We start from the raw sequence: 15,652 nt of genomic DNA on the forward strand, positions 1-15,652 counted from the left end.
CAGGGACACATTATTCCATTTCTGCTAGTCACATGTCTGTGGAACCTGTTCAGTTTATGTCTCAGTTGTTGAATCTTGTTATGGTCATACAAATATTTACACATGTTAAGTTTGCTGAAAATCAACGCAATTGACAGTGAGAAGACATTTAAATTTTTTTGCTGAGTTTACTACTGCTTTGAGAACAATTAGCTACTGAGAGGGAATAGAGTTGCCTTGATGGGCGTCTCTCTCAAACACTTGAATACAGACAGGTTAAATGACTTCATCAAGTCTAATCCCTACTCTTTTCTTTGTAGTACTGCGTGACGCGAGACTCCGTTAAGGTTTTCTGTACACATTTTCTTCTTAGTTTTGCAGTGGTTTTAGACTCTAGAGAAGACTGTCTAAATGGCCACATCTTTCCACTTACATACTGTGTAGACCAAGGCTTGCAGAGTAGTCAGTCATCAGAGGTCAAATGGGGCCATGATGAAGAGTGAAAACTTCCCTTCGAGATACAGCAACAGAACCACAGACAAAGCTGAAACTCATGTTTGAACCATGGAAGAGCATAAAAAAACATCCCCATCATGCTCACAGCAGGCATCAACACAATTATCATTCTGAAATGCCAGAGGGGTCTATTTGTGGCTGACTGAATGGGGCACCAGAGTCGCCTGCCTGTTCCTCAATACCCAGCACTGCTTTGTCGTCGTATACAGGCTCATTCATTCATAATTCTGGAACTAGTGAGCTATGGGGGTAATTGTTAGTGTGTGTGTGTGTGTGTGTGTGTGTGTAATTGTTACACCAAATATCATAATCCAAGTGGAATACATTTTTATTTAACTAGGCAAGTCAGTTAAGAACAAATTCTTATTTACAATGACAGCCTAGGAACAGTGGGTTAACTGCCTTGTTCAGGGGCAGAATGACAGAATTCGATCGAGCCTCTCCCTCTCCCTCTCCCTCTCTCCCTCTCTCTCTCTCCCTCTCTCTCTCTCTCTCTCTCTCTCTCTCTCTCTCTCTCTCTCTCTCTCTCTCTCTCTCTCTCTCTCTCTCTCTCTCTCTCTCCCTCTCTCTCTCTCTCTCTCTCTCTCTCTCTCTCTCTCTCTCTCTCTCTCTCTCTCTCTCTCTCTCTCTCTCTCTCTCTCTCTCTCTCTCTCTCTCTCTCTCTCTCTCTCTCTCTCTCTCTCTCTCTCTCTCTCTCTCTCTCTCTCTCTCTCTCTCTCTCTCTCTCTCTCTCTCTCTCTCTCTCTCTCTCTCTCTCTCTCTCTCTCTCTCTCTCTCTCTCTCTCTCTCTCTCAGCCAATACCTATGACAACAAACAAGTTGGCTAAAGCACAGACCAACTAGACCACCAGGCTAGGATTGAGTAGTAACAGTAGACTACTCACTGCTGGGCCAGGATGAGGGGGATGCTGGGGCTGTCAGTCTGGAACGGTGGGGCCATCTCTCCGGTGCGAGCGTTGAACATGGACAGGGTGGAGAGGGGAGGAGGGACCCCACGACACCCAGCCATGCTCCGCAGCTCACTGGTGTTACCATGGATGGTGTGGTGGTGGTAGAGCTGGATACTAAAGGAACAGACAGAGGGGAGGAAGGTTTATATTAATTAGTCAAGTGTGGGGGTGATACTAAGCTTATCCTTGGCAATTATCATTGTACATCTTCCTTAATCTCCTTGATGGTGTGATGTAATACATCTTCAGTCTCATGTAGTGGGTTTAGATATGTGGAATGGAAGGTTACGTACTCTGGTGTCTTTCCATCTCTTCTCTCACTGCAAATAAAAACAAAACATGTTATGTAACAACTATGAATAGTAATATAAAGTTGCCAAACAGTAAAGATATTTCATAATTGAAGGTTGCTTAGGTTTTCAGCCAATCTCAGTGGAGTACAAAAGAAACATACACTCCCTCTCGTCTGCAGCACATGATGTAGGCCAGTAGGAGACACAGGATGATGGCCAGAGCCAGGGGGACGATCACAGTCACAATGTAGTCTGGCAGGAAGTCTCTGGGAGGGGGACTCAGGAGGGTCATAGACCCCCCAGCATCCAGGATACCTGGGCCCATGGTGGGGGCAGGGAGGGGGATCACTGGTCTGGACAGATCAATCTATGTACAGTAGACACAGGGATGGCAGAGGAGGATACATATTTAGGAGGGAGGGAATATAAGGTGATGACCGTGTTGATATGCTATTTAATGTTATTTAAATTATTAAAACGCTTGTTCCCACCAATCTACACCTTGAAAATGAATAGTAAAAAACATGTTGGCAATGCTTGTGTGTGAGGCAGATTTACCATTAAATGCAGCTCTGGCTTTGGATGTGTGTAGATTAGCTCACTCTACAAAAATTTGACATAATACCTGCAGGTGATTCATTTCATTATTCATTCAGATAAATGTCACTGTTAGTAATGTTATGTTTTCCCCCAAAGTAATCTAATGACAAAAAATGATGTTTTGGATATACCAGTGCTTGTGGACTCACCAGTGTGGACTTGCACCAGGTGACACAGTTGCCTGGGTAGGAGCAGACCTTGCAGTCCCCAGGGATCTTAGCCCTGCCCCCGGCCTCACACTGTCTCCTATGTTCAGCAGTCTGGAGCCTCAACAAGCACTCAGAGAAGTACTGGTCTGAACCCACCTTCACATACACCCTGGGACCCAATGCATGACACTGGCTTAGTTAACAATGACTGTACTGTACCTACTGTATATTCTGAAATGTATCATGTGCTGAAAACGTCAATAAAAGATTCCCTTGATTTAAATTTCAGTTTGAGTTTGACCTCTTTCATCCCCCCAAAATGTTTTGATAGTGAAAATGCTGAATGTTTTCTGATCATTAAATCTTCACGTTGCATGATTTGACGATTTTTGTTCAGATACACTACTGTTCAAAAGTTTGGGGTCACTTATAAATGTCCTTGTTTTTGAAAGAAAAGCACATTTTTGTCCATTAAAATAACATAAAATTGATCAGAAATACAGTGTAGACATTATTAATGTTGAAATTGACTATTGTGCTGAAAACGGCTGATTTTTTATGGAATATTTACATAGGTGTACAGAGGCCCATTATCAGCAACCATCACTCCTGTGTTCCAATGGCACTTTGTGTTAGCTAATCCAAGTTTATCATTTTAAAAGGCTACTCTATCATTAGAAACCCCTTTTGCAATTACGTTAGCACATCTGACAACTGTTGTGCTGATTAAAGAAGCAATAAAACTGACCTTCTTTAGACTAGTTGAGTATCAGGAGCATCAGCATTTGTGGCTTCGATCACAGGCGCAAAATGGCCAGAAACAAAGACTTTCTTCTGAAACTCGTCAGTCTATTCCTGTTCTGAGAAATTAAGGCTATTCCATTTGAGATTTTGCAAAGAAACTGAAGATCTCGTACAACGGTGTGTACTACTCCCTTCACAGAACTGGGGAAACGGGCTCTAACCAGAATAGAAAGAGGAGTGGGAGGCCCCGGGACTCAACTGAGCAAGAGAACAAGTACATTAGAGTGTCTAGTTTGAGAAACAGACGCATCACCAGTCCTCAACTGGCAGCTTCATTAAATAGCACCCACAAAACACCAGTCTCAACGTCAACAGTGAAGAGTTGACTCTGATGAGTTGCAAAGAAAAAGCCATATCTCAGACTGGCCAATAAAAGAAAAGATTAAGATGGGCAAATGAACACAGACACTGGACAGAGGAACTCTGCCAAGAAGGTCAGGATCCCGGGAGTCTCTTCACTGTTGGCGTTTAGACTGGTGTTTTGTGGGAACTATTTAATGAAGCAGCCAGTTGAAGACTTGTGAGGAGTCTGTTTCTCTTAAAATGAACAACTAGTTTAGCAAACACAACGTGCCATTGGAACACAGGAGTGATGGTTGCTGATAGTGGTAGCTAACACAACGTGCCATTGGAACACAGGAGTGATGGTTGCTGATAGTGGTAGCTAACACAACGTGCCATTGGAACACAGGAGTGATGGTTGCTGATAGTGGTAGCTAACACAACGTGCCATTGGAACACAGGAGTGATGGTTGCTGATAATGGTAGCTAACACAACGTGCCATTGGAACACAGGAGTGATGGTTGCTGATAGTGGTAGCTAACACAACGTGCCATTGGAACACAGGAGTGATGGTTGCTGATAGTGGTAGCTAACACAACGTGCCATTGGAACACAGGAGTGATGGTTGCTGATAATGGTAGCTAACACAACGTGCCATTGGAACACAGGAGTGATGGTTGCTGATAGTGGTAGCTAACACAACGTGCCATTGGAACACAGGAGTGATGGTTGCTGATAGTGGTAGCTAACACAACGTGCCATTGGAACACAGGAGTGATGGTTGCTGATAGTGGTAGCTAACACAACGTGCCATTGGAGCACAGGAGTGATGGTTGCTGATAATGGTAGCTGACACAACGTGCCATTGGAACACAGGAGTGATGGTTGCTGATAATGGTAGCTAACACAACGTGCCATTGGAACACAGGAGTGATGGTTGCTGATAATGGTAGCTAACACAACGTGCCATTGGAACACAGGAGTGATGGTTGCTGATAATGGTAGCTAACACAACGTGCCATTGGAACACAGGAGTGATGGTTGCTGATAATGGTAGCTAACACAACGTGCCATTGGAACACAGGAGTGATGGTTGCTGATAGTGGTAGCTAACACAACGTGCCATTGGAGCACAGGAGTGATGGTTGCTGATAGTGGTAGCTAACACAACGTGCCATTGGAACACAGGAGTGATGGTTGCTGATAGTGGTAGCTGACACAACGTGCCATTGGAGCACAGGAGTGATGGTTGCTGATAGTGGTAGCTAACACAACGTGCCATTGGAACACAGGAGTGATGGTTGCTGATAGTGGTAGCAAACACAACGTGCCATTGGAACACAGGAGTGATGGTTGCTGATAGTGGTAGCTAACACAACGTGCCATTGGAACACAGGAGTGATGGTTGCTGATAGTGGTAGCAAACACAACGTGCCATTGGAACACAGGAGTGATGGTTGCTGATAGTGGTAGCTAACAAAACGTGCCATTGGAACACAGGAGTGATGGTTGCTGATAGTGGTAGCTAACACAACGTGCCATTGGAACACAGGAGTGATGGTTGCTGATAGTGGTAGCTAACACAACGTGCCATTGGAACACAGGAGTGATGGTTGCTGATAATGGTAGCTGACACAACGTGCCATTGGAGCACAGGAGTGATGGTTGCTGATAATGGTAGCTAACACAACGTGCCATTGGAACACAGGAGTGATGGTTGCTGATAATGGGCCTCTGTACACCTATGTAGATGTTCCATTAAAAATCAGCTGTTTCCAGCTACAATAGTCATTTACAACATTAACAATGTCTACACTGTATTTCTGATCAATTTGAGGTTAATTTAATTAACAAAAAATGTGCATTTCTTTAAAAAACAAGAACATTTCTAAGTGACCCCAAACTTTTCAACGGTAGTGTACATGTACACTACAAGGCCTAGTTGGGGAATGAATAGTTTGAATTCATAGTGCACTTCTCCTTCTGGTCTGGGATGCTCTCTGTTGAAAGTTAGTATAGGTGACAGTTAGCGACAGTTGAAATGTGACACTTCTTTACCCTTCGTAGTGTCCAGCCAGAGGTAGAGGGACACGGCCACCTCGGTCCAACGCAGACGTGATGTTGACAAAGTCCAGCCTGTCTGTCTTCCACATCCTCATCATATCCTGCCTGATCTCTTCCTGAACTGTAGAGGGCAGCACCTTCTCAATCTCCCTTAGTGGGATGAAAAACTCAGCCTGGTAGGGCATTCTCTTTGCTGAAAGAAAGGCCAATGGGAGAAACAAATAAACCACTATTCACTGCTGTCACTGTGTGTATCTGAAATGGCACTCAATTCATGACTTTTGATCAGGCCTCATAGGGCTCTGCTCAAAGGCAGTGTGCACTATATCGGTCATTCTACAGAACTCGTGTAAATTGGGGGTTGAAAGAAAAATCACATTTGTGTCCTATTTCTCCCAAACTTTAAGCACATATGTCTTCTAACATATGACAGATATACATATCTACACACTGTTTGTATTGAATATTTGAAATATTTACCTGAATTCCTTACCATCCCACTAAATGTGTCACTACTAGCATAGTGTAAAAGTTGCAGTAAAGGGAGAACCATGCACAGTATTGATCATTTTGATTAACCTTCTATTACAGATTCATTTTAGAAATCTTATTTGCATACCAAATTAAGAAACGTGTTAGTTGATATAATTAATTAGATGCATAAGTAATTCAGTTTTAAAATGGTTAAATTTACCTATCTTTATTTTGGCAAAATAACAGGTATTTTGGTGTCAAATGCCAATCATAAAGTTAAATACAGGGCTCGAGATGGGACTAACTCGTTTTGGTATAGGCATTGCCATTGTGGGCTTCCACCATTTAAAAGTAGTCAACTGGGTGGGGATTCCTATGGGTTGGGAGGGATCAGCTTATGATCAGAGCGCATTGTCTTCTTCAAATTGGGTTGCTTATGGTTTGTAAAGCAAAGACTATCCAGGAGCCAATACCAATATTTATACCAAGACATTGGTCCCAAGATCCAGACCCAGTGAGTTGAGACCATGACAACTTATAGACGGAATTGATCAAGAGTCCATGGGCCCTTCTTCAATTGTAATAAACTCAAGTAGAGTAAACTTGAGTACAGTACAGTACAGCACAGTACAGGACAGTACAGTAGAACATAGGAAATTAGGGTACAGTAGAGTAGGTTACAGTACAGTACAGTACAGTATAGTACAGCAGAACACAGTCAGGTAAAGTACAGTAGAGTAGAGTCCAGTACAATACAGTAGAGAACATGAGAGCCCAGTAGAGTGCAGTACAGTAGAGTACAGTAGAGCTCAGTAGTGTACAGTGCAGCATAGTACAGTAGAGCACAGTACAGTAGAGCATTATAGACATCTGTGTTTTGCCAAACATGTGTCAATGTGTGGGCTTTTGGGTGGTTGGAGCCCAGTGCTGGCTATGCATCTCAATACTCTATACTTTTTCCTGAAGTGTGCACTTGTCCACATGGTGGTCCTCTGTAGCTCAGTTGGTAGAGTATAGCGCATACAACTTTAAATTGGCGATAGCCTCAATGGTGCTGCCCGTACTGTCATAGACTCCATAATGGCACAGATACAAAGATATATATCTCTATGGTGTCAATTGTTTCGGTTGTGATCGTTTCGGTTTGGAGAGTTTTTGACTGATTTTGGACTTTAAACAGTCCCATAGCTAACATATCTTTCATTTGGACAGATGTACATCCCAGCAAACATATACTTTAGTCCCAAAACCATACTTTACATATTTCCAACATGCTCACAAATTCTCTCCAAAATGCTTGCAGTCAGACTACTGTGGCCATAGTGGAGAGGGGTGCAATCCCATCACCTGATATGTGTAGGGTTTTAAGGGACATTCATTCAGAAGTCTTTTAAAGTGTAGTGATTCTGTAGTGACGTCAAAACTGGGGACAGCATATTTTAAAAAAATAAATGAAAAATAAACCACAGGAGCCTGCTGAGGAGAGAACTGCTCATAATAATGTCCAGAACTGAGCAAATGGAATGACATCAAACACCTGGAAACCATGTGTTTGGTACCATTCCACCCAATCGCTCCAGTCAATAACACAAGCCCACACCAACCTCGTGTGAAATAAACCAAACAAATAATTAGATCAGTATCTTTCAATGTAATAATAGAACAACTCAATATGTTCTGTTGAAATAATAGTGTTAAAAAATAATAATCATTAATTGCTTTATTTTCAAACATAAAGTTTAGGGGTCAGGGTTTGGGACAGCCACCTCTCAATAGATATAGGTGTATAAACAATGAATTTATACTATATCAGTTGAACAATATATATCAGTTGTTATTGCCGAAGTTTGGATACTTTGTTTGGGGTGGGACAGCAATTTACACCACTTCTGTAGAATCACTCATATAGGGAATAGGGTGCCATTTTGAGCCTTGGTAAAAAAAAGTAGTGCCATTTTGGATGTTTAGACTCGATAGTATGATGTAATATATTATTTCCCAGAACTGTTCTCCCATCTCAGAATACATACCTGGAGGGTCAATCGTTATGATCAGTCTGTCTCTGAATGTGTCATAGCTCCGTTTGTTAGTCACTGTGATCTGAAATGGAAAGAGAAACAGTGAGATGTTAACGGATGGCCAGGATGTCTTAACATCCCGGCCATCCTACAATTTAAGCTTGATGCCCTCAATCTCACACAAATGATCAATGAATCTACCAGGTACAACCACAAATCCGTAAACACAGGCACCCTCATAGATATCATCCTAACCAACCTGCCCTCCAAATATACCTTTGCTGTTTTCAACCAACATCTCAGCGATCACTGCCTCATTGCTTACGTCCGTAATGGGTCTTCGGTCAAATGACCACCCTTCATGACTGTTAAACGCTCCCTAAAACACTTCAGCGAGCAGGCCTTTCTAATCAACTTGGCCCGGGTATCCTGGAAGTATATTGACCTCATTCCGTCAGTAGAGGATGTCTGGTTATTCTTTAAAAGTGCTTTCCTCACAATCTTAAATAAGCATGCCCCATTCAAAAAATGTAGAACCAGGAACAGATATAGCCTGTGGTTCACTCCAGACCTGACTGCCCTTAACCAGCACAAAAACATCCTGTGGCGTACAGCATTAGCATCGAATTGCCTCCGCGATATGCAACTTTTCAGGGAAGTTAGGAACCAATATACACAGGAGGTTAGGAAAACAAAGGCTAACTTTATCAAACAGAAATTTGCATCCTGCAGCAGAAACTCCAAAAAGTTTGGGGACACTGTAAAGTCCATGGAGAATAAGAGCACCTCATCCCAGCTGCCCACTGCACTGAGGCTAGGAAACACTGTCACCACCGATAAATCCACAATAATTGAGAATTTCAATAAGCATTATTCTATGGCTGGCCATGCTTTCCATCTTGCCAACCCTACCCTGGCCACCCCAACAGCCCTGCACCCCCCACAGCAACTTGCCCAAGCCTCCCCCATTTCTCCTTCACCCAAATCCAGATTGCTGATGTTCTGAAAGAGCTGCAAAATCTGGACCCCTACAAATCAGCCATGCTAGACAATCTGGACATTCTCTTTCTAAAATGATCAGATGAAATTGTTGCAACCCCTATTACTAGCCTGTTCAAGCTCTTCTTCGTATCGTCTGAGATCCTCAAAGATTGGAATGCTGCTGCGGTCATCCCCCTCTTCAAAGGGGGAGACACTCTAGACCAAACTGCTACAGACCTATATCTATCCACCCTTTCTGTCGAAAGCCAAGTTAACGAACAGATCATCGACCATTTCAAATCCCACCGTACCTTCTCCGCTATGCAATTTGGATTCCGAGTTGGTCATGGGTGCACCTCAGCCACGCTCAAGGTCCTAAACAATACCATAACTGCCATCGATAAGAGACAATACTGTGCAGCTGTATTCATCGACCTGGACAAGGCTTTCGACTCTGTCAATCACCACATTCTTATCGGCAGACTCAACAGCCTTGATTTCTCAAATGACTGCCTCGCCTGGTTCACCAACTATTTCTCAGACAGAGATCAATGTGTCAAATTGGAGGGCCTGTTGTCTGGACCTCTGGCAGCCTCTATGGGGGTGCCCCAGGGTTAAATTATTGGGCCGACTCTTTTCTCTGTATACATCAATGATGTTGCTCTTGCTGCTGCTGATTCTCTGATCCACCTCTACGTAGACGACACCATTCTGTGTACTTCTGGCCCTTCTTTGGACACTGTGTTAACTAACCTCCAGATAAGCTTCAATGCCATACAACTCTCCTTCCATGGCCTCCAACTACTCTTAAATGCAAGTAAAACTAAATGCATGCTCTTCAATCGATCGCTGCCTTCACCTACCCGTCCGTCCAGCATCACTACTCTGGACGGTTCTGACTTAGAATACAAATACCTAGGTGTCTGGCTAGACTGTAAACACTCCTTCCAGACTCACATTAAGCATCTCCAATCCAAAATTAAATCTAGAATCGGCTTCCTATTTCGCAACAAAGCATCCTTCACTCATGCTGCCAAACATACCCTCGTAAAACTGACTATCCTACCGATCCTTGACTTCGGCGATGTCTTTTACAAAATAGCCTCCAACACTCTACTCAGCAAATTGGATGAAGTCTATCACAGTCCCATCCGTTTTGTCACCAAAGACCCATATATTACCCACCACTGCGACCTGTATGCTCTCGTTGGCTGGCCCTCGCTTCATATTCGTCGCCAAACCCACTGGCTCCAGGTCATCTATAAGTCTTTGCTAGGTAAAGCCCCGCCTTATCTCAGCTCACTGGTCACCATAACAGCACCCACCCATAGCACGTGCTCCAGCAGGTATATTTCACTGGTCACCCCCAAAGCCAATTCCTATTTTGGCCACCTTTCCATCCAGTTCTCTGCTGCCAATGACTGAAGCGAATTGCAAAAATCAGCTGGAGACTCATTTCTCCCTCACTAACTTTAAGCACCAGCTGTCAGAGCAGCTCACAGATCACTGCACATGTCCATAGCTCATCTGTAAATATCCCATCCAACTACCTCATCCCCATACTGTTATTTTGCACCCCAGTATCTTTCCTTGCACATTCATATTCTGCTCATCTATCACTCCCGTGTTTAATTTGCTAAATTGTAATTATTCGCCACATTGACTTTATGTTCGCTTATTCCATGTGTAACTCTGTGTTGTTGTTTGTGTCGCACTGCTTTGCTTTACCTTGGCCAGGTTGAAGTTGTAAATGAGAACTTGTTCTAAACTAGCCTACCTGGTTAAATAAAGGGGAAATAAAAAACATCTTATCCTTTGACCATTACAAGCTACATACTGTGCCCAGAAATATCCTTCACATTCATGCTTCAAATATGTTTAACATTTTTCAATGCAGAATCATACATATTTCAACCGAGAGAAGTTATAAACTAGATCCTCATGACAGTGTGACTGAGTCCCAAATGGTACTCTTATCCCCAATCTGGTTCTGGTCAAAAGTAGTGCACTATGTAGGGAATAGGGTGCTATTTGGGACGTAATCTGTGTGTATCTCAGAGCACCCCTAGTTGATGAGTCTGCTCTGTGTACCTCTATCATACTCTTTCCCTGGGCTAGTGGGGTGCCGTAGAGGAAGCCGTTATCATAGTGGTGCCTCTGGGTAAATCGAAGCCAGCCAGGCAGGTCTGGGAAGGACTGCATGTTGCACTTAAACAGCATGGGATCATTGTAGACCCGCCCTGATTTTCAGAATGGGAGAGAAGAGAGAAGCATTATGGTTGTTGGCTGTATATCATTTGAACTTTACCGACACCTACCTCATGATACCCGCTGATTTGTTGTATGAATGTCAGTTGGGACATAGCAATACATGTATTGAAGCTTTAAGTGTAAAGATATGAAGAAATTACAATAAACAACCAACATTTATATCTATTCATTGGGAAGGCTTTATATTGTTAGATTATTGCTATTGGTAATGACAAGCTTCAACCCACTTGGCACGAACTGGTTAAATCAATGTTGTTTGAACTTCATTTGTCAACGTATTGTGACGTGTCAGTTTACGTGGAAAAGACATTAGATTTTTTTTAAAGGTTATGAACTGTTGTTTTGAGTTTCAAATTTCAACCACAGGATTATGTCATCATGGTAATCATTTGTCTAAATAGACAAACCTTGTATGAAATATGTTGAATTTGTACCTTTGAAACCATGTTAGATCTTCAACTTAATATCCACTATAGGAATACAATAGGTTGGACAGCACCTCCTACTGGAGAGTTGATCTATCTACAGTTATCCCTCCAGTCTCACACCCAGGGTTTTAACAACACCCAACCCTGCTTAGCTTTGATCTTTTTCAATGACTGTCACCAATGTGCTATCATGGAAACAATTGTTGAAAAATATCCACTTAATAGATTCACTGTTGATATCGAAGTCATTCCAAAGTGTAGGTTCAACAGAGCAAATGAAATTAAACCAAACCTTATCAGTCGAATATCATCAAAGATGTTATTTAGGCCCATATAATTTGGGAAGTCATCAACAGCTGTTATTTCAATTCAACCCAGGATTCAACTAAAAATAGATAATACTTACTGTATAGGCCAAGGGCTTCAAGCTTTGGTTGATTTCAAATAGAATCTACATGTTAATAATAAATACGTTCGATTCAAGTCTCCATCTCAACCAAAAATAAAAGTGCAATAATAGGATTAGATCAAATCAAGCTGTATTTAAAGTATATGGAAAGTTTAACTTGATTTAGTCCTATTCTTTCATTTGTAGACAAACTGGATATAAAACCAGTCTCAGTGGCACAGATGGAGCTGTCCAAGTAGAAGACACATCTCCTTTAAAACTTGATATTTGTTTGCGTTAGCAACCAAACACAATTCCATATAACTTTTGCAATACAGTAAATAGACTTTTAACTTCTCGACAAGTTAACAAATTATCTTCTGGATTCAGGTCTCCATCTCATCCAAAAATAGAAGTTAAAGAATAGGATTAAGCCAGTGGCTCAGATGGAACTATCCAAGCAGTAGATACATCTCCTTTAAATGTTGATATTTGGTTATGTTGTCAACCAAACACAATTCAATATTACCTTTGGAAGACAGTAAATCCCCAAATGTTAAGGCTATCTTACAAACTAATGTAACAATATATACCCAACCTTAAAATAAGTAACACAGCCATGGACATATTTTGAGGATACAGTAACAATAAATGTCTTCTTATGTTCAGGATTGCAGGTCTGTGGAAATCTTCACATTTGCTCTATTAATCTGCACAGAATCTCAAACAGAATTCATGACTTGTACCATTCTTTAATGTAATCTCAACTAGCTGTAATCCAGGTCATTTGATTGTGCTATTAGATCAAGCACAGTGAAAACACATTAAGCTTGTTGTATTAAATAAACAAAATACCTGACATTGTATTCCCATTTGAACTTTATAGTGTGCTTTTAAATGGTTGAAAGCACGATGATAACACAATTAGGTGACAATTAACCAAGAATATGACTTTTTATTTCATTGGAATTTGGTTGTGCTTTTCGATGGTTGAAAACATAATAACACATTGGAATTCAACAAACTTCTGGCAGTCTTTTTGAGTGGGTGAAAATAGGTTGGAATCTCATTGATTAATGTACATGTATCTACCAAGTATTACCCACGTTGAAATGACGTGGTGTGCCCAGTGGAAAGTTAAACTGTACACTAAGAGGCGACTTACTGAAATCTCAGCCTTACCATAGTGTTTCAGGAAGGGTTCAAATTCATTCTGGAAGGCCTCTCTCTGCAGCTCGAACACAAACAGCTGTCCCACAGGGGTATAAGCCTTGATGTCTGCCTTGACCACTAGTACACTGGTCACATACACTGCGTACATGTAGATAGGAGCACAAGTACCAAAGGATATCACTATTGGATATGGCAAAGTTACATGAAGTTACAAATAGCATGAAACTTTGACAGTGAACTGATTTGCACTTAAACACCATGTCCACACCACTACGCAGCATAGCTGTTAAAACTATATTTTCTGTAATTTCACTTGATGTCATATAACTTCAAAATTGTATATATACTGGCAGCACAATATGACTCCTCTTGTTAGACATCTACTTTATTTAATCACTGTTAAGTTCTCTAAAATATCGATCATAAAACATACATTATATTAGCTATAGAAGAAGGGATCTTTGTCAATAATAAAACCGCTTGTCAATGTTGTCATATTCACTATTATAAAGTAACAAATACTTAACCTTGCCTGTTAAAATAAATCTCCAGCCTGTCCAGTCTGCCATCTTGTTTTGAGCTGTGATTGACAGGGCCAAGAGGAGAGGAGGGCTAGGTCACTCCCAGTCAGGCAGGCACTTCAGGGCTATTTCTGACCCACACACTATACAGTAATAACTTCCTGAAGTGTGTGTGTGAGTACATGTGTGTGTGTTTGTCTGTCTGAATGTGTGTGTGTGTGTGTGTGTGTGTGTGTGTGTGTGTGTGTGTGTGTGTGTGTGTGTACCTGCATGTCTGTAGGTTTGAGGTATAATAAAAACACTAGCCGTGTAGTCTGCCTTCCCTGTCTAACTGGATCTCGTCATGGTATCTCTGTGCATTCAAATTGCCATCAATAAAATGTAATTGTATTCATTGTTGAACACAATTGACATCAGTAAACCGCTTGCCCACACGACACAATACACTCGGTTTGCGGTTGTGAGGCTGGTTGGACGTACTATCAAATTCTCTAAAACGAAGTTGGAGGCGGCTTATGGTTGAGAAATTATCCTTAAATTCTCTGGCAACAGCTCTGGTGGACAGTCTTGCAGTCAACATGCCAATTGCACGCTCCCTCACAACTTGAGACATCTGTGGCATTGTGTTGTGTGACAAAACTGCACATTTTAGAGTGGCCTTTTATTGTCCCCAGCATAAGGTGCACGTGTGTAATGACCATGCTGTTTAATCAGCTTCTTGATATGCCGCACCTGTCAGGTGGATGGATTATCTTGGAAAAGGAGAAATGCTCACTATCAGGGATGTAAACAAATTTGTGCACAAAATTTGAGAGAAATAAGCTTTTTGTGCGTATGGAAAATGTCTGGGATCTTTTCTTTCAGTTCATGAAACATGGGACCAACACTTTACATGTTGCGTTTATATTTTTGTTCAGTGAAGATTGCCATTAATCATATTCAATCAATCCTCCTAATTATCTGGCAATTGTGATTCCACAAAATATATGTAGGGAGTAAATTTATAAAAAATAAAACAAATAAAAGCTATGAAATAGATGAGTCACTCTACTGTTTAATTTCTACTACTGAAACACCCCTTAAAATGAATCTTCTATGTTCTCTAAAAATGTAATTGCTGGTTGATGGGCCTTTCCAAATTATTCACACTGATATCACTGACTTTCCAGTGGCTTTCGTGAATTACATCAAATATGTAGCTATGCTACTATATCTAGCCTACACCTTAGACTATGTAATCTTAAACTATATCACGGATCATTAAAAAAAGTAGACAAGGTTAGCCTTATGCTGCATTGAAAATGCCACTATGTACTGTATGCGTCAGGGTGTGCACAACATGGCCTATCTCAATGGGAGTTCTGCTTCTTGGTTCCATATGTTGTAATTTCGAATAAAAATACATTAACGGTCGTTATGTTAACCGTTATCTGCCTATATATTCTGAGATAGCTCATTTAAAAAGTCTATTCGTAGCTAGGGAAAACGCATTGGACTGACACGGTATGGAGCGCATTATTTAGATGCAGACTCCGAGGCATAGTCTACTCTACGCCCTCACAAGAATGCAGGCTATCACCGAATACTGCTAAAACATTGTAAAACATATTATCATCAAACGTGTAGGCTAGACAGGCACTAGTGAATGCAGGAAGCGACGATATAAAAAGGATACATCATCATTGGACACAGTAATCTGATGCATGCTGGTTTTGATTTGACGTCAAGGTCCTAAAGTGCCCAAAACAGAAAGTTCAGTG

The 15,652-nt window shown here is 41.5% G+C and overlaps 1 protein-coding gene across 1 annotated transcript; it reads right to left on the reverse strand.

Moving 5' to 3' along the window:
- Positions 1-1,325: 1,325 nt before the first annotated feature.
- On the reverse strand, positions 1,326-14,123 carry LOC135525124 (alpha-sarcoglycan-like). The gene is made up of 9 exons (XM_064952868.1): positions 13,904-14,123; positions 13,381-13,509; positions 11,203-11,351; positions 8,143-8,212; positions 5,633-5,831; positions 2,488-2,656; positions 1,900-2,105; positions 1,739-1,765; positions 1,326-1,559 (listed from the first exon to the last, which is right to left on the reverse strand). Exons 1-9 carry the CDS (start codon positions 13,938-13,940, stop codon positions 1,376-1,378), a joined length of 1,170 nt encoding a protein of 389 aa, XP_064808940.1. The 5' UTR covers positions 13,941-14,123; the 3' UTR covers positions 1,326-1,375.
- Positions 14,124-15,652: the final 1,529 nt, after the last annotated feature.

Source organism: Oncorhynchus masou, chromosome 31 (assembly GCF_036934945.1).
Source record: "Oncorhynchus masou masou isolate Uvic2021 chromosome 31, UVic_Omas_1.1, whole genome shotgun sequence".
Taxonomy (NCBI): domain Eukaryota; kingdom Metazoa; phylum Chordata; class Actinopteri; order Salmoniformes; family Salmonidae; genus Oncorhynchus; species Oncorhynchus masou.